This window comes from Sitophilus oryzae, unplaced genomic scaffold, assembly GCF_002938485.1.
Source record: "Sitophilus oryzae breed Bouriz unplaced genomic scaffold, Soryzae_2.0 scaffold_1790_pilon_pilon, whole genome shotgun sequence".
NCBI classification, from domain to species: Eukaryota; Metazoa; Arthropoda; class Insecta; order Coleoptera; family Curculionidae; genus Sitophilus; species Sitophilus oryzae.
This window is the reverse complement of record NW_022146491.1, coordinates 119,812-146,076: the sequence shown is the minus strand read 5'-3', so window position 1 is coordinate 146,076 and position 26,265 is coordinate 119,812. Positions and strand designations below refer to the sequence as shown.

At 29.8% G+C, this 26,265-nt stretch overlaps 1 protein-coding gene across 1 annotated transcript in view; it reads left to right on the top strand.

Annotated features, from left to right (window-relative positions):
* The window catches only part of LOC115882635 (ras-related and estrogen-regulated growth inhibitor-like protein), a 52,264-nt gene that overhangs the window by 6,351 nt on the left and 19,648 nt on the right, over positions 1-26,265 (top strand). The window contains exons 2-3 of the mRNA XM_030900826.1: positions 6,150-6,228; positions 12,362-12,418. Of these exons, the coding sequence (XP_030756686.1) occupies positions 6,153-6,228; positions 12,362-12,418 (133 nt within the window). The 5' untranslated portion in view covers positions 6,150-6,152. The remainder of the gene's footprint in view (positions 1-6,149; positions 6,229-12,361; positions 12,419-26,265) is intronic.

The window sequence follows — 26,265 nt, the reverse complement described above, 5'->3', positions numbered from 1 at the left end:
ATACTGAAAAATGAATATTTAAGAGGGTGATTCCTGGACCTATTCTAAGAAAAAAAATTCATATGAATGTGTGTCCTAACTTCTTTTCGCAGTAACTCTGATGTTTTTATAGATATCTTTATACATTTTAATACACCCTTTTCATGCATCAAAATGCCTATTTTGCTCCACAAATCATTTTATTTATTTTAATCAGTAGCGTCCATACGGGTTTTGCATTGAATATTTTTGAACGAAAAAATGGTGTTTTTCTATTCTTGATTTTATTTCGTCTGACGCATTACTTCAGTATCAAATCGCTAAAAAGGTAGTTATGCTGTTACTGTTGTGTGGAAATCCTTTCTGCATCGGCTGGATGGAAATTAAGAGATATAACAAATATTTTTTGTAGATCTAAAAATAATTTTTAAACATAGAAGACGTGTCTGAAATTTTATAAAGATATCTACAATAACATCAGAGTTATTATGAAAAACACTTTTTTTTAGAAAAATTTACCACCCTGTATCTCAAAATGAGAAATGAAATATCTCAATGAAAGATGTTTAGGACATACATTTTATATATAAGTTACAATAAGTGCAATAAGTCCAAGGGTCACTTCCTTAAATATTAACATGTTATTTTAGTGAATAGGTACCCTATATATTAATTCAAATAAAATCAGATAATGAATATTTACTAGATATATACTAGACATACAAATTTATCATAAAATTATCACTTTAATTAATATTTATATAATTTTGAAGCAGGTTGAAAATATAAACACTGATTTGTGAAATCCTATTTTTAGTTTTCACAAATGCATTCGTATCGTGCTAAAAATTTGCATTTACATTAATACGGCGCAATATTTAGATTACGTATTATTTACTACATTCTGTTTGGTAATGAAATATACATATTTATATGACCGATATTAAAATATGTTGTTTTTGTATCAAAGAATGTTTACATTTTTGGTATGACAACAAGTGGTTATACATATGTATGTATTTTATATTTTATATTGTTGGAGATAAATATTAAATCTGATTGGTAAGCAGCTTATTTGGTATACAAAATGGGATTACATGGTTGAATTGTCTAAAGAGAAAAAATTCTATAAAGTTGAAACGTTAGTCTGTTTCTAGGTATTCGATAGGTGGAGTAGATTTTTTTTCTTAGGTTCTCTAAGCAACTAAACAACTAAACTCACATATTACAGAGAATATTAAATAAAAATTTAAGTTTCTCTCTCCGACAGGATAGCAATGTCATTTTAGGTGTTATTTGCGAAGTCTGATATATTAAAAATCTGTTCCTTATTTGAATTTAGTGTGAAAAATGCTGTTCGGCATCAAATAGTTCTGATGACCACTGTAATTGAAGGATAGATTGAGTGGTACTTACAATACATACACATATACAATACGAATTTTATTTAAAAATAAAAAAATGAAAAGAAGAAAGAAAACAAAACAAAGACATAAAGTAGAAAAAGAAGAAAAGGAAAAAGAACAAACAAGAAATGAAAATGGTAGTTCGAAGATGGTGGCAAAATCTGATAGCCATAAACATACGCTACAATTATTGCCGAGACCTCACTATCAGCTGTTAACAAGGCGCGGTTACGTCGGCAAAACAAAAAGAAAAAAAAGAAAAGAAAAAAAAATAAATAAAAAGACCAAAATAAAGGAGAAAAGAAAAAGGAAAGAAAAAATAAAACATAAAATTAATTTTGATTAATCGTTTTTTAATAATATTTTTTATTTATTTTTTGTTTAATAATATTAATCTAGTTTATTTAATGGAAACAATTTCGACTGCGTATTGTTTTGTTCATTTTAATTCATCAAACAATCGAGACTCAGGGTTGGAACGATACATAGCGATCGGTATTTTTAACCGTCTGATTTTGGACGTGTTCAGCGGTACTGCCGGGCTCCCCTTACTCCTCCTCACCCGTGGAATTCCTCAACGAGGTCTCTATTTTTAGGAGCATGGCGGCGCCGATTCTGGAACCAATGTTGCCAGACAGTATTATAAAACTTACATTTGCGATAATATTTTAATGAAATAAAAATAAAAAGAATAAACAGAAAAAGAAAAATTCATTCTTATTAAACATTACAAACCAACAAGTACCACCGGTACTATTTTTTTAGAAAAGTCAAAATAAAATTGTTTTGTCATCATCGCGACCTTATAGATCTATTGTATCTTCCTTCTCTATCTTCTTATTCCTATCGTATTATTCCCAGTCTCAGGGCTTTGACAAAAGCCAGTATATGGGACGGTTTTACAGAGGTTAGTTTTCCATCTCCGATGTCAGTCGTATCAAAGTTTATAGCACGAATGGTTCTCGTCTCGGCTACTCATTGATTAGGTGTTTTGGTGTTTCCCCCATTTTCCCCAGAGATTCTGTATTCGCCGTTGTTTCTTAGCTGCTCAAATCTACTGAGGTATTCATTGAGGAGGCAGTGTTCTGTTTGGATGATTCTCCCATTCCAGGTTACGGATACAGTCTTCCATGTTTTTGAGTTTTGCTTTAAGTTGGTTTCCACTTGGAAAGCGGAACGGTTCTGGTTCAGTTAGTAAAGTGTTTGCTCCTGTTTTAGCTAAATCGTTTACTTTCTCATTACTTTATCCTATAATTATTATTGAGATAATGAAATGTTTAGTTTCATATGACAAACGTTATACAAATAAATCTATTTATATGCTACTAGACCCAGTTAAAAATATCTCGGTCTGGCAACATTGCCTCGCCTATCCACAACATCATGGAATCAGTCTGGATTTCTAGGAATTGTATGTAAACTTTACGGAGTCAGGTGTATGTGCTTTCCGAAATCTTGTTTTCTTTTTCTTTTATTGTGTTACTGCGTAGATAGTTTATTTGCATTCTAACCTGGATTAAACGGTACCGAATTACGATAGTGCCGAATCGATTAGACTCTAGTCCCGGTGATTTTTTTATTTTAGGCAAAATGGATTCTTTGTAATGTTCGCCAAATTTTTTCACAGTATAATAACTTAATGGGATGAGCATTATAATTGATTATATAGATCCTTTGCCAACATTAATTTTCCAGTTTTTTTCACTTTAGTAAAAAAATATAAGCTGGTATTTTTAGCTAGACTTGTTTCTCAATCAGCTTTTGTAACTTGATGTATTGAATGGAAAATAACGTATGATCGCATAAAAACGGCGTTAAAGAGGTCTGGGAAATGACAATCGATGATAATTTTTGACGAGGTCAATCTATAGACGTCATTTACTATAAATTGACATAAAACTTGTCAAAATTGACACTAATTATAGAAAGATTAAAAAAAAATTTCAGAAATCTATTTCCAAAAAAATATTTTTTCTCGAATTTTAAACTCCAACATTTAAAATTGATTTTACTCAATATAAAAATAAGTTTATAGTATAGTCTTTTTTAGTATTGTATTTGAATATTTTTTAAGGATATTTATCGGATTATAAATATCTACAGGATATTTTAAAAACTTGGTAATTAAATATATTAATTAATTTGTTTATTTTATTTTGCCGTTTATTAAACTTGAATATTTTTATTACAGAAATATTATTTCATATCTGATTCATCTTCTCAATGGAGTTTAATGTTGGAAATACTCTGTAAATGAGCTGTTAAACTCGTCAGACAGTTTATTTTGCAACAAAAAAGAGATTAATTGATATACCGAGTGTGTCTCAAAAGTGGCTCACCGCTAGAATTTTTTTATTTTTTCAGATAAAAAAACGAGATTTGGTATGTGGAGTATATGACATAAATTAGGATCAATTGATGGTATTCAATTGTTTTTGGTCACTTTCTGTTTCAGCGGCAATGGTTTTTGATTTTTAAATAGCACCCTCGCTGTATTTATACTTTACTCGATAGAAAATGACACTCTGAATAGAATGACATATCATATGTCAACTTTTGACATTTTCGCATATGGTTTATTTGAAATTGGAAGATGCGGTTAACGACAATTTGATTCGAAATACCAAGTGTGTGGTTCTAAATTATTCTTAAAAGTATGCTTTTTACAAATATGCCTATGAGCCACCATTGTTTCTTTGAAAAAAAATGAGATACGATTAAAAATACGATTTGGGTATCTTTTAACCGGCCAGAACAAGACACGAAAAACATTAGACGATCAAATCTATTTTTAGTGTTTTTAACACAGCCATGGCAATCTAGATTGAAATTTAAAATACGATTTTTTAAGCGAAAGTGTCAAAAGTTGACATATGATATGTCATACCACTCAGAGTGTTATTTTCTTTCGAATAAAGCAGAAATATACCATTAATGAGTGCCATTTAAAAATCAAAAGTGGTATTGTTTTGTTTTTGTCATTTCCTGTGAAACAGTAAGTGACCAAAAACAATTAAATGCGTCAATCAATCCTAATTTTTGTAATATACTACATACTAAAAAAATAAAAGAGATGAGCCACTTTCTAGACGAACCCGGTATACTGGACAAACGAACCAGAAAAACTAGCCCTATTTGGTGACAATAATTACGTATATTCTTCAGGAACCGTGTTTCGTAATAATACAATTTTGAGCAAAACATAGAAACGGAACTGAGAACAATAATAATAAACTAAATAATAACGTAATAAATTCTTATTCACCATTTCCTCAGTTTATTTATACTTTTATTATTCAAAAATATTTTAATGGAATTTCTTATTATATAGTAGAATGTAGAATGTTTAGGAGGGGGGTTAATCACCGCGACCTTACAGATCTAGTGTGTGTTCCCCTTTCTTTAGTTATAACGAGTTATAATAACGATTTATCTCAGGGCTTTAACAAAAGCCAGTATCTGAGACGAGTCCGCAGAGGCCAGCTCTCCATCCTCGACATCAGCCATACTAAAGTTCATGGCACGAACGGTCGTCGTCTCAGCGCACTCAGTGATAAGGTGTTCTGGTGATTCCCCATTTTCCCCACAGAATCTGCATTTGCCCTTGTTTCTCAGCTTCAGCCTACTGAGGTGTTCGTTGAGGAGACAGTGTCCTGTTAGAAACTCCGTGACAATCCGAGGATTGTTTTTACTTAAATCAAGAAAAATCTTTGATTTTTCTCGGTCGTAAGTTCTGAGGGACTTTTTTGAATGTCTGAGACCGTTGGAGGACTCCCATTTCAGGTTACGGATGGAGTCTTCCAGGTTCTTCAGTTCCGCTTTTAGATGGTCACCGCTTGGAAAACAGAACGGTTCTTGAGAAGCAGAACTGTTCTGGTCCATTTAGTGGAGTATTTGCTTCTTTTCTAGCTAGATCATTTTCTTTTTCATTGCCTTCTATTCCTTGGTAAGCGGGCATCCAGAGTAGGAAGACTTTATTTTCTTTGCATAAGTTGTTGAGCTTTTCTAGGCATTCTTTCACCAACTTCGAATTGATGGTTACTGAGTTCATCGCGTTTAGTGCTGCTTGACTATCGGATAAGATGGCTATTTCCTGTTTTCCATAGTTTCTATCTAAAATAAATGATACGCATCTTTCGATAGGGTAGATTTCTACCTGAAGGATGGTGGGGTAGGTGCCCATTGATTCGAAGTATTTAGTTTTTGGCCCAAATACTCCTATCCCTGTCCCTGCTTTAGTTTTGAAAGCATCAGTATACCACGTTATGGTATGGTCTTTTACATGCTGAGCAACCCCAACCCAACTCTTCCAATCCTTTTTATCTCTCAATACTATAGTGAGGTATTTCTCAAAGTTGTAAATTCTTGGTATGTCATCCACTGGGAGTGGAATTTCAAGTGGAATTTTCTTTTTGAGGGTCCTTTTCTTCCAAGCCCCTGACCTGAAAATTCTCACAGTACTGTTTTTTGATTTAAAATGACAGACAACACCTCTCGTTATCATGTATTCTCTCATTGTACAAACTATAGAATAAATGACTTATATTTATTTACTTATAGGGTTATTCCTATAGGTAAATATTATAAGTACCTATAGTTGTAATAGGGCGTTCAAGATCATGATAATATTAACAAAAAATAATGATTGTTTTATTAATGTAGTAAAAAATGTCAATACCTATGTGGCGGATTCATCTCTCCAAAAAAATCCTTTATAGGAATTTTTTAATATAGTAGATAGTACATTTATATTTTTTGTTACAGAAAATGAAAACCGAAGACAAAAACACTGTTCCTAAAGCCCGTATAGCGGTTATTGGCAAATCAAATGTTGGAAAGTCAGGTATGTACTTATAGCTCAAGTCTACATAAATTGATATTGAAAAATTTAAATTCATTTATCAAAGTTAAACTGATTATTCCTTGCTATTAGAGTCCAATTTTCTGTGTATTTTTTCTTCATACAGTAGAGTCCTGGAAAATAAAAATTAGGACTATAATTAACATACATTATTTATCACATTTAACGCTACGAATGCATCCTGTATTCTATAAATATCTAATTGGGCGGGTATAAAATAGGGTTTTTAATTTTTAACCTTCGGAGTGAAAATTGAAATAGTTTATACGATTTTTTTACAAGTCAACCGAGAACCAGGAAGCATTTTATAATAGCAAATTAAATTTTGAGTATGAGCCAGATTAGTTAAAATTAAAACGTGCGAATTATTTTGAATTAAACATAGCAGATCTTATATTAAGATTAATAATATAAGTTCGGTTGAGAAGGTTATGCGCGTGGATGCAGCCAGCATATGGAGACCATTCCTTAATCATAATATTAATGTATCAAAAATTGGTCAAGTGCGAGTCGGACTCGCGCACGAAGGGTTCCGTACCATTCATTATCTATACAACATTAGACACTATATTATTATAAACTTTTTTTTTCCGATTTAGCTGAAATTTTGAATGCTCGTATAAGTAATTTAAAAAAAAATGAAGAAACACATTACTAAAAATTGTATTAATCAATAATAAATATGTAAAAATATGTAAAAATAAAAAAAAAGATTAAAAAAATTCGCCTTCACTAGGATTTGAACCTGCCTTACTACGGCTCCAACGTCATAGCAGCGTAAAGTCCTAACGCTTTAACCACGCGGCCACCGAGGTCTTGAAAGATTCTATGTAAAATTCTTATTTAAAAGAGAATGTTTAGTGAAAGTACTTTTTTATTTATAAACATTTATTTAATTCTGTTTTTAGTACTTGTTCTTATAGCGGCAACATAGATACATTATCTGTAAAAATGTCAACTATCTAGCTATAAGGGTTCATAAGATAGACCTTTGTGACAGACTTTGTAAGACAGCGAAGTCTTAGTAATGGGTTCCCGTTTTTACCCTTTGGGTACGGAACCTTAAAAATGATATAATTTTAAATGTTAAATGTGGCTAATTGTTTAAAATTCAATTATCGGTTTGGTATAAAGTGCTTTAAAATATTATTGATTTAATAGATATTATTTAAGTTTAATATGCGTTTTATTTTTAGGTACTATACATCTTCAACCCATAAAACATTAATTAATAACTATTAAACTTTGAAAATTAGCCAAAAATATGGTAAACGCTTTTAAAATCATTGATTGGGCAGTGAAAAATGAAATATTATACAGGAAGAGTCATAAAAAACTGCAAATATTTTTAGGGGTGGTATAATTGGAACTCAGGAATATGTATATGATTTTTTTTCGCGAAAAAATATTTTGTAATTTTTGTGTTTTCGATTTTTTTTTTAATTTTTAAAGTAAAATAATTCGGCGCTTTTGGGCTTATTTGAAAAACGACGACGTAGATAAAAAATATTTCTTTTATCGAGATATCTTCTTCTTCTTGAGGTGCCTCTTCTCAGCGAAGATTGGCGATAACCACAGCGAATTCTTCTTGTATTTCTGCTGTTCTGCCGAGTGTTTGGACATTCATTCCTGTTCAACCCTTTATGTTTCTCATCCACAACATCTGTCTTTTGCCTGGACCTCGTTTCCCTTGAATTTTACCTTTGATGATAAGGTGTAATAGATTGTCGATATATACCAGCCCTAAAATCATTTGCACATATTAAGAGCTATCGAGATATACCAGCCCTAAAACCATTTACACATATTAAGATTATGTATCATTCAATAACAGAAAGTTGGAATTATACAGAGTGAGTCTTAAATAAGTGCAAATATTTTTAGGGGTAGTATATTTCGATCCCAGAAACACGATTATGAGGTTTTTTAACCGAAAAAAATTTGAAAATTTGGAATTTTTAGAAAAAAATTTTGGAATTCTTTTTAGTTTTTGCTTGAAAAGAAAATTTCTTGATAATCTAGCAGCATAGGTAGTAGATTAAATTTAGAAGAAATAAAACCCAGAAAAGATCCAGTGGTTCTCAAAAATATAGGAAAAAAAAATCTTTTTTTTTTAAATTTTCAAAGTACATTAGCTCGGTTATTTTGGACCTTTGAACGGCAAAGAGAAAATATGTTTCTTTTATGGAAATCTATCAGCCCTGAAGATATTTGCATTTATTTAAGACACCCTGTAGAGACATAAAATTCCTTCCATGGTGTAAAGTTGTGTGTTTAAAAACAACCAACAAATAAAAATTAAAATTTTTTGTCTGGTCTGTAAGTTGGATTGTTACAAGTCTAAATCTATATTACTCTGATGCTAATAATATTTTTTTTGCATAGCAACTGTTAAAATTGCCTTATATCTATCAAAAATAGTATATAAAATAGTACCTACTTTAACCGCAAGGGTAGATTAAATGATACTTTAACAGCAAGGATAGGTTAAAAACTTTATTTCTTCTGGCACGTTTTTTTAATTGCTTCCATTTTTGAAAATTTTTGTATTCCTTTTCATAAGTTATTCGGGATTTAAATGGAAGTAGTTTGGATATGGCGTTTGTCGCCTCAACCTGAATATCTATTGGTAATTTACTTATTTCGTTTTGAGCCATTTCTGGCTCCAATTCAATCAGCAGTTGACACGAAAGAGAATTAAAAAATATTGACTCAAAACTGACAACTAAAGAGACAGCTTTATTTATTTGTCAAATTATATAGAAACCAACGCCAACCCAACACAATATTTTTTCTACTCGTAATAAATTCCTTGAAATAATAATTTCTGAATATTTTTAAAACGTAACTTGCTATGGAAAAACACATTCTTTTATACACGACGATAAAATTGCATTATCGTCGCCCGAAATTAATTCACTCGCGATTTTATCGCTCGTGAATTAATCTTTTCGGTCAAAATACCATTTTATCGTCATGTATAAAAAATAACTATTATTAAATTGTATATACTACTAGTTAAAATCATACTTTACTCATACTTAGTGTCAAAGTTTGGTTTGAGAAGAGAGGTTAGAGAGAAGAAAACAAAGAAGACGAAAATAAAAAGTTTTATATTTGGACCGTTGATATTAAGATTATGTTTATTTAAATAAGTTATGTCAGAAATTAAATTCTTAAACGACGTAATAATTTAATAATATTCTAATAATATGTTTGATCCCAACTTTATGGTATCTTTTAGTGCCAAGTTTACCAATGAATATTTATTATTCACATAATCCCAATGTCCCATTAGTTAAAAAAATAGGAAAATTAATTTTGGACTATCTATTAAATATTCTAAAAGTATTTTAAATAGACCATTAGTTATAGTATTAATATTTATTCCAAACTATTTTATGAAGCCCGCGAATGTTAAATCCATAAATTTTGCCGGTGGCCAGCTCAGCAGGTAGCAAAGAGAATGAGGAAGTGTTTTCATTGTATTAGATTTAATGTTGAGTTTGTGCCAGACCAGTCAAATCCATTCGACGTTTTTTATGGAAGCGTTTATTCTGCGATGTTTTTGAAGGCTATTTTCAGATCATTACTCGATTGAATGGTAGTTTCTGTCGGCTTGCGGTAAGTGAGCCTCGATTTTTATTATTACTTTATTTTTGCGTGTACATTCGATCTTTTCTGCGTGCGCTATGCATATACGAAACATTCGACCTAATTTTCGGTTTTTGGTTTTGGGTTGAGGTCAGTTCGTCGGTTATCTTAAATCAAAAAGAGCTTACGTATACCAACCTTGATTTTTTTCGTAGATTCATCGCTATTGTATTGGGAAATAAATGTTTGCGTTTAAAATTGCTTGCAGACCAAACCAAAGTGTCAAGGTTAACGTTGTTTCCAGTTGGAAACAATTTGTTCAAAAATTGTCTGTCAGTGACAGTTGTTGTCGGTAATTTTAATTGAAAAGTTAATTGTATTTTTCTGATAATTTTTAGATGTCAAACTATCAAACTATGTAATTTCGTGCATAGCATGTGGAAAAATTCATAAAGTTTCTGACAATATCTCCATTAATCAAAAACATTTTAAAATAATTCAATATAATTGATGGATTAAGAAATTATTAAAACATGTTTCTTCTTCTTCTTTCTTCTCAAACTCTCCTTTTTAGGAGGGAGTTGCATTGCCTAGGCTGCCAGGACCATTCTGGTAAAGTACTTTTCTGCTTATCTTTTTTCTGGGTGGTCACGTTTTATGAACTTTCACCGATTTGTCTTTCTTAACGACTAACAATTATTGAGGCTATTAAACAGGTTGCTTTAAGCTCTGCAACTATTCAGTTATGCATGCATTCTACGAATAGCAGATCTAAGTCCCAATAATTACTGTGCATTTCAAGAAAATGTGATTATGACATTTCAAATTGGCGGCTAGTTTTTTTTCTTGATAAAGTTAATGTTAGGCTTGTTATTAGTAAATATTTAGAGTTTTAAATTACTAACATTCAAAAACAAAGCGACTTGTTTTATGTGTGCTGTCTGGTTGAATTTGAAAAGGATGTCATGCAGGGAAGCCGGTTTTTGATCTCATTGTCGAAATAGGAGTATAAGATTTTTTTGGTGATTATACACAGTGACAGACATCAGCAACCTCTCCACACTGACACAAATTGTCTCTATTAATTCTGATTTTATAGAGATGTGACCGGGATAAGCAATGGTTTGATCTGAGTCGACACATGGTGGTTATTTGTTGCTTTGTCAAGGATTTATATTGTTTGAACCATGGAGTCCTGTTATGACTTTCTTCTTAGTTATATCTAATACGTGACATTTCACAAGAGGTATATTTACTCTTCATTCTTATTTGAAAAAATATAAATCAAGTTAAAGCAAGAACATTTATTGCATTTTTGCAGATATGTCTACACGAATAATGAAATTAACCATTTCTACTTAATATCAGTACCTAGTGTGTCAAAAATCAAAAGATATTACAGTGCCTCTATATGAAATAGTTAGTGCTTTGGAAAGTAAAAAAGAAATAATTTCCAAAATCGCAACAAGAAAATTTATATTAAAATATCAAGTATTTTATTGGTAATATTACAAAATATAAGCGATACCAAATAAATTTTTAGTTACGTCATAGAAGGCGCGATTATTAAATTTATTGTTGCCAACCATGGAAATATTCGGCGCCGGGCTGACTAACTGGAATTTAAATTTCTCACTGGCGATTCAGGTGGTACCTCTGCTGTAAAAAATGCGAAGTTGCCACATTTATTTATTTATTTCCTGACATTTTGATCTATTTTGACACTTTAGTTTTGATTTATTAGAGTTTTTGGTTTAAGTGAATTTTTTACTAGCAGACCTTGCAGTCAAAAATTGTTTTTTTAGAGCCGCTTGTAGTGCGGGGTGCGCAAGATAGCGACGCAGCTTAACAGCCGTTTCTAAAAACTCATCGCAACCTTATTAGAATATTTTGAACGGGAATACCGTAAATAATGGCCCTTTATGCCTCTTAAGTGTTGTTAAAGAAGTGAGTTTTGTTGATGTAAATAATAACTGTTTTTATATTTATAATTAATTCATTTTTATTCCCTAAATAGTTTGATTAAAAGAAAATATGTAAAATTGGGCAACGCTGTGTCGATGAAGCTTAATCACCTGATTAAAAGTTTAATTGGTATGATATTATTCTTGATTAGTAAACAGCAAAATTCACTTATTCGTCTGAATTTTTAGTTGATGAAAAAAAAAATGAACAGCTGGGCTAGTAGAATATCCTAAATGATTACAGGTCGAAAATATTGTATACGATATAATTCTTAAGCTAAACTAGAAAAACTATACCTTATTCTTGACGTTGAATAATGTATAGTTTTTCTAGTAATATGTTCATCATACCTTGTTAAATTATGAATAAAATTGAATAAAAATATATATGTGTATATTTTAAAACTATGTGTACACTATTAATGTAAATTTAATATTAGTATGTTAAATGGATAACCTAAAAATATCAGTTTTATTCATAAAAATATGTGTGAAATGCGCTTTATATATAATTTGGTAAAATGTACTTAAATTTATAATTTATATTTTTTTTTCAGCATTGACTGTCCGATACCTCACAAGAAGATATATTGGAGAATACAGGAGTAACACTGGTAAGTAGGTTAACTGTTGCGTTAGGCTAAACTAATTTAGTTTTTGATTAGATATAATAAATGACGTTTTTGCTTTTCGCCTAATTGAACAGTAAACTACAAATCCATCGTTTCGGTAAAGATAATGATAAAAAACGTCAATAGAAATATTCGTTCACGTGTTAGGTAGCTGCGAAACAAATTTTGGCAACTAATAAGAATTTACCGCACACGCCATTTAAAATCCTTTTCATACATATATTTATTTTGGATGGTAATTTTAGAAATTAAAACAGACTGTTATAAAGAACATTTCTTTTTAATGAAAAACTTTTATACAAATTTCTATAAAAATGTTTTCAAGCAAGTATTGTTAGATTTTCAATGTTGTTTAAGTCAGCAAGCTAGTACGAGGTAATACTAATGTTTTTTAATATTAATAAACAGTAAGAAAATTAATAAACAAAATAGTACATACAAATACGATTTGAAATGCTGAGAGTTTTGTTGGCTGGGCAAATTTTTATATGAGTAGAATATGACATAAGTAAATAAATAATTTTTAAGGTTTTTGTTTCAGTGGCAATGTAACACGAATTAATGCGTTAAAAAAAAAGAACACAGTATACTGCTAAGAAAATATTAAGAAAACAGCTCTTACTTTTAATTAGGTTTATCTAAATTAATTTAGTTTAAAATAGTGTTTTAATAACGCCTATTAATAAATATATTAGCCATGAAGTAGGCTTCAAAAATGCGTCATAATTAAATGATGCATGAATGATAATAATTAAACATGCCCTATAAATTAAACCACAAATTTTTTTTTTTATTTTATTCTAGTGACTAACATAATCTGGCAATCCGTTATCAGCCTTGACTACAGATGAACTTTTGTAAACATTAGTGCCCTTGAACGAGAATTGAACACTATTAGAAAAAAATCTAGGACAATTGCTTAAACAATTTACATAATCCATAATTTTTGGCGGTCAGACAGGTGGGAATCACATTTCTTTCATAACTGTTAGGGTCGTTAAACTAACAAGAATAAATAATTTAAAAATTTTTAATTGTTTTTTTTATAAAGTTTTAATTTTATTTAGTAAGCTACTCTACACCTAACTATTAATGGGCCACATATAATCTAAACTAATATAGTAATAAAAACAAATACAAAATAAGAAAAAAAACACAACAAAGTACAAAGTAAAGAAGAAAAAAAAACAATTTAAACACAATATAACAATTCAAGCAGACAATCAAATGTGAATTGAATTTATATCTGTAATTAACATAAACTGCAATAGATTCCTACATAGGTAAATATTTTGTCAATATGTATTTCAAACTTAAAAAATATTAGTACCTATATATTTATAGTTTAAAAATTATATTAAAAATATTGAGACCATGCCAAATTTAGTCAGTTCCAATTGAAACGTCACTCATTCTCATCAACTTTTCTATTATTTTTACACTGTTCCATTTATTTTATATTATCCATCTTGTACAGAAAAAAATTCATCTCACCGACAATTCGGGTCAACACTTTTTTACCGGTCTCAATTTTTTCATGCCAGAAAACCAAACAATATCACTTAGTTTATTTCTAGACAAGCTTACAAATAAAATTTGAGCTGATGTATTTTGAGAAAAAAAATGTTTGTTAAATGAATGGGAGAGTGCTTTGCTATCGTTAGTCATTAGCTTTAAAAATAGAATTTTCTCTAGGCATAATAAAGATCATAACATACCTTCTACAATAGAATAATATATATGATATATAGACTTATTTTTACTTTTAGTTTACGGCATTATGTTTATAGCGCCGAATTTATTATTTTAATAATTGAAACAATGCGTATTAATGAAAATGATTTAGACCTAGATACTATTTAATCGAAAAATAGAGGAAGAAAGTTTAGAAAACATCTATTTTTAAAGACGGCAAATAGGTGGATAGATACATAAAATGAGGTCTTAATAATCATTAACGCTAGAAAGATATGGTGTAAACAATTATAAAATGGTAACACTGATTTTGAACAGGTGAAGGTCGGTAAACAGTACTGGCTATATTTAAGGTTGAGTCAAGAAGTTAAGAATTTTTATAGCAGGATATCTTCCGATATTTTGAAATATTTTGAGATTTTTCTCAGAAAAAATTCTTGAAATACTAAAAGTAATAGCCTTTTTTTAATCGTATTGATTTCGTATAGATTATAAATGGTATATGATTACTAGAGTTAGATATGAACATTTTTTCTACCTTTAAAAGGTTCTGTTGTAGTTAAACTATCTTCATATGTAATTATGTTGGATAAAGTTATTTTCGAGATTTAAAAATAGCACCACTGGAACAGGAAAATTTATAAAGAAATTATGGTATAATGCTACTTGGTTTAGAATCTACGCATGTAAACATCTTATACTAGGGCTGTTTGTACACAAAGTTGCTTAGCCAACAAAAAATGTTGAAAATGTCTGAATGATGGTGAGATATAACAGAAAAAAATAGCTGTTCAAAATCCGACTATAACGAGACAAACAAGTAATAATCCAATCCAGAGATAAACACATTATCTAATAAATAACAACAGAAAAAAAAAATGAAAATAACAACTGAAGAATGTTTTCTATGACAATCGCTCTTAACTTAAAATACTTAATACCGATATTTTCTCTTACAATATAAATGTTAATTCTAAGGAAAATTAAGTGGATATTCTTTCAAGGCGATGAAATTTCATATGTTGGTAGGATAACAAATATATTGTTATGTTGTTTGGATTACTCATATTGCTTTTTTCTCAAAATTGTAAATATTTACAGAAATCTAGAGATATGTTAGATGTTAGGTGTAATGAAAGAGCAAAATTATAAAGCCGAAGACAGACCTGACGAATGTTAGAGGAAAGGGTTGTAATATGGAACGTGCTAATATTATGGAACCCCTCTTTTATTATGGAACTATATACAGATGACATTTGTACTAAGTAACTAAAACTATGTTAGTAGTCATCTACAAACGCCAAAATGCTTATAATATATTATGCCGTGTCGCTAGTTTAGCTATAAACGATCTATGTGCTGATCGCAGGTTTCTTAAAGCTTTTTTACCAAGAATATTATACAATAATTCTGACTTATTTTGTGGTAAGTAAGTTTCGAGTGTTTTAATAGTTTAATATAGGGTTTGTTCATAATGTTTTCTTACAGAAATATCATTAATGATATCTATAAAAATATAACGTAACAATTTTCAAAAGCATGTATTGTTGTTAATATGCACCCTCTTTTCTGCTGGTATTTTGGAACTGGGTTCCATATTACGTACAGGGGGACTATTATATACATAATTTGTAATTATGATAACAAGGTTGTATGAAATGTAGACCCACTTTGAGTGTGCGGACTGTGAAAAATTGCGATTTTTGTCGATCAATGTTGATAACGTTGATGAAAATAAAATATTACATTTTTGTATTTCCAATATTGTGTATTTTTTTAATCATATATTTTGCCTATGTTTACATTTTTTTAAAAATCCTGATAAATTTCTGGGGGTCCATATTATAAGCATATTTTTTCACGCGCGAAAATTGCGCTTTGATTGAAATTGGTACTTTTCTCCAAAGTAGCTTTCTTGGTGTTAATTTTATTATTCAGTAATTAACAAATCATTAAACAACGAACTTTCTCATGTATAGTTTTTGTCGTTAATAGAAAAAATAAAACAAAATGGGGTTCTATATTACCACCCTCTCCTCAACCATTCGTTCATATTGCAGTGGCGTGACACATTTGAAAATTCTATTCTAGGTGTGACAATACTAATGTTACGTACATCTCAGTACTTGAAACTAAATGCAATGCGTAAGTTATGACGTTGCTCTGAGATTTTCAGCAATAAATTATGTACGTGTTTCAAGTAATCCCTCTATGACACGCAGTGACGTACTATCACCCAGATCAAACTGGCCATTTTTAGGCGGCACGACAAAAAGTAAACATCATTCACAAAATCTGCGCTATTTTAAAAGTAACACAACTATCGAACGAAAAATTACGTCAAACAGTGCTAATTTTAATTGGATAAATATTCGCGTTCGACTTTCTAGCGCTTCTGACAATGCCACAATACTGCGTGGATGTTGAACTTTAATTCAGGTTTTTTCTCGATCATTTTCAAGGAAAATTCCCCGCGGTTTATCACTCACTGTTCAAGTCGGCTAGGTCATTTATCCTCGGCCATTGTCAGGGGCGCACGATGAAATTTTAAGTAAGGAAAGCCCAATTCTTAGAAACTTACCTATTTATAATATAATTCGCCTCTTCATCATTTTCCAATGACGCATGAAAATTATTTTTGGAACATATAACATAGATTACAGTTGGGGGTTGGAATCTTTAGTGTTACACACTAATTCACCACAATACACCGAAACACTGCTTTTAAACACTGAACACGCGTTTTGGTAACCATATTAGCTTCATCAGCAGATGATTAGTACGTTATACTGTTCGAGTTGCTCTCAGGGGTCTGGTGAAGCAGGTGTGTGGTCGAAGGAAATATATATTATATTTCAGGAATTTGCCTAAAGCTTAGCCCGATCCTGTCGTGTTAAGCCATACCCAAAATTCCAAATACACGTGCTTTGATTAAGGTTTGCAGAGCTTCAGCATTTGCCATAAAATAGCGAGCAATTTGTTACAAAACCATATAAATTATATATCACTGTAATCACAAAACTTTAATCTATTTCCGTATTGTAATGGAATTTTAAATTACGTCTTTATTTTCGAGAACATTTATTCCAAACATAAGGAATATTTTGTTGATGTTTGACCATCAAAATCTTCAAAATAAAAAAGTTGTCTAAAAATGTGCTACAATATGGATATAGTATAATTCTTTATGTTTAATTTCCTTCTTCATTTGTGTAAAAATACCTAGCCAGTTTTACATAAAACGTTAAATGCCGAACGCTTGTTTTGCTACTTTTTCGGACTAGTGAAATGGACTCTTAAGAGTAAAGAGTTTTGGTATATTGTGGTGGAAGAAGAAGATGTGGTAGGCTTAATTCTGTTTGTTATCTTAGAATCAAACATGAAATAAAAGTACTATAATACGAATATTGAAATTCAAAACGACAATATTTGAGATTTTTACTATTTTATCAAACTGTTTAGTAAGCTTCAATATACTGACGTATTCATTGAGTGGACAGTGTCCTGATAAAAGTGTTCTTACTTAAATCAAAGAAAATCTTTAATTTTTTCGTGGTCTGGTGAAGCAGGTGTGGTCGAAGGAAATATATATTATATTTCAGGAATTTTGCCTAAAAGCTTAGCCCGATCCTGTCGTGTTAAGCCATACCCAAAAATTCCAAATACACGTGCTTTGATTAAGGTTTGGAGAGCTTCAGGTTTTGATTTGCCATAAAATAGCGAGCAATTTGTTAGCAAAACCATATCTTATATCACTGTAATCACAAAACTTTAATCTATTTCTAGCTATATTGTAATGGGCCTTTTCATTGCCGTCTATATTTTTGGTGGGCTGGCATCCAAACATAAGAGAATATTTTGTTACCTAATTTGTTCAGCAAAATCTAAATAAAAAAGTTGTCTAAAAATGTGATTTGATGGTTACTGAGTTGATCACCTTTAATTATCTCGGTTTATCAACCTGGATAACCTGGTGTTACAATGGAATACAGCCAAAGTATGTCTTTTTTACATCCTCATGTAAATCCCTGGAAAAGTTGGTAATTTTTCCATCGAAAAAGGAATCTAAAAACCAACAATGTTATTTTTGTAAAATGTTACATTGAACATTGTTTGGTTTCAAACCAAACGGAAATCAGTGAACATCGGAACATACCGATATCCGTTAAAACACAGAACCTACTGCAAAGATAGCCCAATTAAAGCACCCATTGAATGTAAAAAATGCAAACAGGTGGTTGAATGTCCTCGATCTATACGAAATACTGCAGAGAAGCTACCGGGCGGCAGTCTAGCTTCAATTCGAGTGTCTACTGTGGATCGGTCGAATTTAAAACCGTATATGTTATGGTCTTTAATATTAACTGAATTAATTGTTTCTTATTTCAAGAATTCAATTTTTGAAAAATGGTTTGCAATTTCTTAAGGAGAATAACTGCTCTGCTTGTTTCCGTGATTTGCACGTCTCTGGCCAATGTTTATGTATCCGTTATTTCGCGAATTCAAAATCGAACTGGCTGAGATATTGTACGTTCGGTGCGCCGTATATTGTATAATTAAGGATAAATATGCCTGGATATTGTTTGAAAATTTTACGTTAAAACTAAACATTTCCGTTGGATTTGTTTAAAGTATAAAATTCCTTTAAATGGTATTCTTCTAAAATCTATTTTTGGAAGTTGTGTTTGGTTATTTTGGTTAAAAACTGATATAAATATGTCTCTTGTTAAAACAACAACAAATCTTTTTTGTTGAGATGTGAAGATTGGCGATAACCACAGCGAATTCTTCTCGTCTTTCTGCTGTTCTGGCGAGTGTTTGAACTTTCATTCCTGTCCAATCTCTTATGTTTCTAATGCACGACAAATGTCTTCTGCTTGGACCTCGCTTCACTTCAATTTTACCTTTGATGATAAGGTGTAGTAGATGGTATTTGTCGTTCCTGAGAATATCACCAAAGTATGCGAATTTCCTTTTCTTTATTATACTTAGAAGCCCTCTCTCTTTCTTTTGGTTCTTACGATGTAATACGGAGTCATTTGACATGTGCTCCATCATCCAAGGTATCTTTAGTTAGTATCTATCCAAGTTTTTGTTCAAGGATCGAAAATGTTTGCTGTTGTTTTGAAAATATTTTGTCAAAGATCAATACAAATCAAAATTAACTGCTTAAATAAAGGAAAAATAGAGAAAAATACCAGTTCAAAGTCAAGCTAAAACCTTCAACGTAATAGACAGGGAAGATTCTTAAAGAAAAAAGTAATTTAAGGCATCAACAAGTGTTGAGAATTATTATTTTTTAGGTATTATTTAAATAACATAGAGAAGATATCCCTCTGAGAGAATACGATAAAACAATGAAAAATTATTAGTGTGAGTATGACACATTTCAATTGAAGGCATTTTACAAAATAAGAAGAATTTATCGACATAATCGCAGTTATAAAATAATTTTGTAGAAAGCAAACTGCTTGTTGAATTTTAGTTTCCTTGTAGCACTTCCTCTAAAGTTCATTACTAGGTCTTACTATCATTTTGGAGGTTCCCTGATCGGTCTTCTTCCTTGTTAAACATTGTTAAGTTCCATTTTGGATTGAAAGCTTTCTGCAGATATGCAGTTTTTACTTTTTTCTAGACTTTCTTAGCCATTTTATTACATTTTACACCATATATTTTTGATTGGCATACATTATACTTTTTAATATATTTTTGTGATATAACCACACTTATGTAAATAGGTTAGTCATGATTAACTGACTGATGTGTACTTGTTTTCAAAAGAAGCTGGTATTATATTCACTTTCAACCAGTTGGCTCGTATGAGTCAAATAAATTGAGCGCGATACTACAAACGCAACAAATGTTTATGTTACATCAATCAGGATTTTCTCTGCATTTTCATATTTTTAGCAAAAACTGAGCTATTTTAGTTTACCGACATGTTGGCGAAAACAAGGTACATGATGTACATTATGCGAGAAAAAATAAATATTGAAAAAAGCTACAATATTTAGTAATTTTCTAGGAAATGCATCGCAAAAACAGTCATTTTAAAATCACAATGGAAAATTCAGTGGTGTGAAAAACAGGCAAAATACTTTTATGGAACAAAGATTTGTTTATTTAGTATACACAAAACACTTGTTTGAAGTGTAATTCGGGGTTCTATTTTGGCGGAATTTTTGATTTTCCGAAATTGAAAGAAAATAGAAAACAGATTTCATAAATAAATTAACAATTTGCAGGCACTTAAATATCTTAATATACAAAATTAAATCTAACAATATTTACTCATTACTCCAGTTAATTCAGTGCTTTTATATTTATTATACGAATATGAGTAATTATAATAATTTGCTGTGAAGGTTACAAATTTATAATATATTTTTGTTTCTTTAACATTTAATAATTTTGTTTCCTATTAATACCTACTTCTTACTAAAGATTTTTTTATCTTGTAGTAAATTACAGTTAAAACTATTAGAAATATATAAACTTTTTTTTTTAAATCAAACTAACTCTAAAGTTTAATATTTCTTCTATTGTCTTAAAAGTATTGATCCATGTTGCTCAGATTACGTTTATAAACATCGTTGAAAACTTATTTTTGATCTCTTTATGTAAAGACCCAATTTCAAATCTCATTAACTTACTTTCCAGAGCTTTCACTTTGCTTTCGTACTATTTAAATCATCATTCTGTTCCATATTTTTTCCACACAGTAGGTAGATTGTTTGATGTTATTTTTCTTGATATATTTATTATTTTTTATTTTAATTTTACTAGATTAGAGATATATTGTTTTCCTTTCAGGCGATGCGGTATAACATCTTTTTTTATTTTTGATCTCAGTATACTATAAGCATAATAACATTTATATAAAAGCACTAAGATATTAAGATTGTTTTTATGCAAAATATATTATTTTTGTTTTATACAATATCTAATACTTACATCGTTTAATCAACATTTTTTAAATAAGCATATTTGAAGTATTTGTATTAGAATTAATTTAATGCTAATTTGTTTAAAAATTGTTAAATTAATTTGTTTTATTTATTTGTATTTAAAATTCACAACTATGTATAAAGATAATTCGTGTTTTGTAGTGTTGTGTGCAAAATTCTGGCATACTTCTGAAATATTTGACGTTGTTTGAGAATTAATATCTGGCTATTTATGTGACCACCGCATTTGTAAATTGACTAACTGCGAGAAGATGCTCCAGAAATTCAAAAAAAATCGAAATTTTGTTGAACTAAAATCAATATTTAACCCAGGTAACCAATAATCACGAATCAATAATTTTTCCATTACACCAGCAAATAAAATGCTCAAGAGTCATGGTTCTGACTGCCAAATTATGTTTTAGGAAAATTTACACACGAAATTATTTCACAGGGTGTTTTAAAGTTAGGCTAAAAAACAACCCTTCGATTAACCCTGTATAATATGCCAAATACTAAAGTTCATAAAGCTGATATAATTATATACAGCTTACTAAAAAAATCATCAAAGTAGAACTAAAAATAACAAAAATATAACACTTGCGTTTTTTTTTCTCGTTTTTTTTGCATCTGAGAGTTTTTTTTGAAGTTGCAATATTGTTACAACACAACCTTATTTAGTTAGCAATATTGTTGTTACAATATTGTGTGGAATATTATACAATATAGGTGTTACAATACAGTGTAATATACTAGAAAAATACTACTCTGCAAATACTGCAGACAAACAGTTGCAAAATTTGTAAAAAAAATTGTAACCGCCATTCTACAGGGTGAGTCAGAAATAAGTGCAAATCTTTTTAGGATTGGTAGATCGGGATAAAAGAAACATATTTTCTCTTTACCGTTTTTTAAATAAGTCCAAAATAACTGAGTTATTTTACTTACCGTTTTTTAAATAAGTCCAAAATAACTGAGTTATTTTACTTTGAAAATTAAAAAAAATCAATTTTTTGCTAAAATTTTGAGAAGCACTGGATCTTTTCTGTTTTTTTTGTAAGTTTAATCTATAACCTATGTTGCCATATTATCAATATATTATGCTTTTTAACTAAAACTAAAAAAAATACCTTATAATTTTCATTTTTTTTGCGAAAAATACCTAATAGACGTGTTTCTGGGGTCGAAATATACTACCCCGAAAAAAATATTCTCACAATTATTTAAGACTCATCCTGTATAATGCATAAAACAAACAATAATAACAGTTAACTTTAATGTTTACAATACTGGTTAAATTGATATCTTCGCTAACATATATTGTCTTAACTATTCGAATGCGAGAACTCAAAATGTAAACGAAAGCCAACAATTGCAGAATATCAACGTTCTAGATTTTATTTTTAGTTGGGCAACGTAGAACAGATTCGGCATTCTTCGGCTCAGTTTTGTGTACGTTAAAAGGCATAATATATATTATCTTGTGCAAGCGCAATGTTTATAATAAGGAATGAAATTGAGAGAAATTCCGAAGAGATTGCACCAAAGTTTCTGCCATTCCATTTTATTCGAAATAAATCGATTTTAAAATTGCTCCTATGTATATTTTGCTTTCCGATAAATACCAGTTTGGGATGACTCAAAATTGTATTCTAGTAAAGCAAAAGTTTATTTGATTTTTTCAATTTGTTTAATTTATTAATATCTCCGTATTGCTTCTGCGGACTGTTTTTACGTTTTTTTCTTCCTCTAATAATTCAGTACTTCCCTACTAGACTTTAGGGGAATTTTTTTATTGTTATCCGGAATAGTTTTCATTAGAATGATGTATTTCTGTTAGCTTAGCCTGAAACAAAACATATTTGTTTATTTCATAAATCACTAGATCGCCAAAGATGTTTTTCAGTTATTTCTGGGAACAGTGTAATATTTTAATATGTTAAAAGATTGTATATATCTCTTTTTTATTATATACTATATATAAAAAATTTTAATTTAAAACTAGAAAAAACAATAGCTTGGTAATCTATGCAAACTAATTTAATGGAAATTTCTTGTTAGAAAAATTTTGACCTTTCTAGAGACAATGCCCTTTATCTGAGAATAATAAAGTGAATTTGAAAAAAAAACTACGGTTTCTTTCAACTAAAAAGAGAAAAACAATCAAGTTTTAGGATAATCAGTTTTAAAAAGTTAAACGAGATTTCCTAAGTAATTGAAACTGTTTACTTTCAAAATATAATTTCATAATAAAATTTGAATAAATCCTATCCAAGACCTATCGCTGAAGTTCTTGACATTGATAATTACAGCTATTTGTAAGTTATTTAAAATTCTTGTCAAAGGTTTAATTGTATCGAGCGAGCAACAATGGTTGAAACTGCTAATACTGTATTAGATGATTTTAATATTAATGATACCGATGCTAAAATGATTTATTAAAACTAATTATTTGAGTTTCGTATATTATTACTATTTGCCGCTTAAAACTTTTTAAAGTGTTTTTATACAAATATATCTGGTACTTTCGTTCCTTAATGATATTTAATAGTTGATACCTAATATTAATAATAGACCATATTATGATCAAAAAACAATCGCGCAAGTTGACTTGGAAATTACGATCGATTATGTACTGATCTTTTAACAAAGTGTCATGATATGACATGGCCAAATATATTGTTTTACATCTTTGAATAAGAAGACTAAGGAAGGAGCATATCAAAAATCTTAGGTACACCGCGATGGGCCTCAAATATGGCCGACTTAAATTCCGGTTTATCAGTGTCGTTCTAATTTTATTTAAAAAATGTAAAACTATGATGTAGGGTAGACGTGGGGTAGACTCAATAATTTGTTGTTTTATTTTACGTTGTGAATAAATGTTGGTAGTTATTAAAATTGTTATAAAAATATATAATTCTAATAAAAATAGATAAGTTATAATAAGTATTTATTAACACAAACATCCGATACGCTACTGAAGCAGGTAAATCAAATTAACGTATCTAAATTCTTTGACATCTAATCTTTGACAAGTAATAAATAAAAGCTAAAATGCAAGAAAAATATATAATTTAGTTAATTTAAGTGAATTTCATAAATGATCGGTTTACTACACGTATGTATATTATATAGTCACTTACTACCGAAAAATTTCACTCAATTTTTGCCGAGATCTACCGCACGCTACACAACCATTTTAGAGTCTTTTTCGATAAATCGCGATAGTGTCACTGTTAATTTAAGTTCTGTCACAATTTCCATCTAGATTTACTACCTTTATACAACTATCAGTAGTAGAACAAATAATAAATAGCATAAATTAAGCTCCGTAAAGACTGACAAATCCACAAAATTTCAAATCAAATTCAAATGTGTCAAATGAATCGTCAAACAGAACTGTCAAGGATCCCCACCCTAGAGTGCTTTTTCCGCCCACCATGCATGAATACATGGATAGCATTATGCTAATTCCTTAGTCTTCTTATTCAATGTTTTACATCGATTGACGTTTAAAGTCATAGGCTACTACGAAAAAGTAACGAATTGAGAAATCTTTTCACTAGCGAAATAAAAAGGGTTTCTATTTGATAAAAATAATTTATGATAATTTTTTAATCGCTCAATTCCATAACCTCTACGGCCAATATTATATAATATTCGAAATAAATTAATTATTGAAATAGATAGCCACACGTCTTCTCTTAATGTCAAAGTGACTGTGGTATCCGCTAAATTTGACGTTTAGGCTATACACGTTTTTTTTACAGGCAGATTTTTTCGTCCAAAAAATTTACATATTTTTTTTCCAAAATCGGTTAATGTTAGATATAGAATGTTCAATATCTCAATCAATTCTAATTTATGTCGTATACTAACATACCAAATCTCGTTTTTGTATCTGAAAAAATAAAAAAGTTATAAAGGTGAACCACTTTTGAGACGCACCCGGTATAATAAAAAACGGGAGTGCCGGTTTAAAATAAGAAAGTTGCTGTCAATCTCCGGTATTTTCGGTAGTGCCACCATATTGAAACCATTTTTAGTCAATAGATCTCGTTGTGAAACAATGATGTGCAAAAAATCTCCCATCGAGATATTGTTGTTCTCTAGAATTGAGACACTCTGTATAACTGTAGTTAAATTCCAAAATATAATTTATTAATTTGGAATTATTAAGTTTGAAGAGATATGCACGATAATCCACACTATAAATTTACTGAAAGAGAAAAAAATACTTCCAGTATTTTTAATTATATCCTCTTTCAGTAAAGGATTTCTAAAAAATACTTCTTTTCAAAACCTGCATTAATAAATGGTTCATAATAATTTCTAAGAAAATATAATAAGCGTAATAATATCAATATTTACTCTGTTTAATTGGAAGGAACTCGCTTAATACTTCCCGGCACTGAAGTGCAAAATAAACAACAACCTGGAAAATTAAATATCGTATTTGTTATGTAAAAATTTGATAAACAATGATATAAATTCGTGGCGTTGCGACTTCCTCGTGTGTTTCCACATATTTTCTATTTAATTGCGAAACGGTAAACATTTAATTCGAATAGCTGGACCTCGGCTGGATATCGGGCGCCAAGTTAGAAAAACTGGATATTTCCTGAACGCTTCCAACAAATTGATTCGATAAATATTTAAAATCCACTCCGGTTCGTAATAGAAAAATTCTAGAGATTTTAAGAGGTTATTATTTTATTAATCGGCCTGTTATATATACAAATTATTTTTCTTTGTGATTGTTAAAGTAATTTTATAGTTCTGTGATGCAAAGTTTTGCGTTATAAGTTTTATATAAAATTAGGGAAATATTTTTTCTTAGAATACAATGGTTTAATGTATCTGATAGTTTTAGGGACATTTTATGGTGATTCATCAAAATTAAAAAAATGTTCAGGCACAATTCAACAGAAAGTTGATAAATAATGTCTATATCTTTGTGGCGGATTTATTTCTTCAAAAAATCTACAAAACAAAATAGTTGTTTTTTTTAAACACCGATGTGATAAGAGATTAGACCAAAAGTTGATAATTAATTTTATTAAAAATTCCGTTGAAATTAGAGTCGACGATTACTATTTCTCAGGAGAACTCATATGTAAATTTGCTAACAACAAAAACATTTGATATTTCATAGAGAAAAACACTTTAAGAAAATGATCGAAA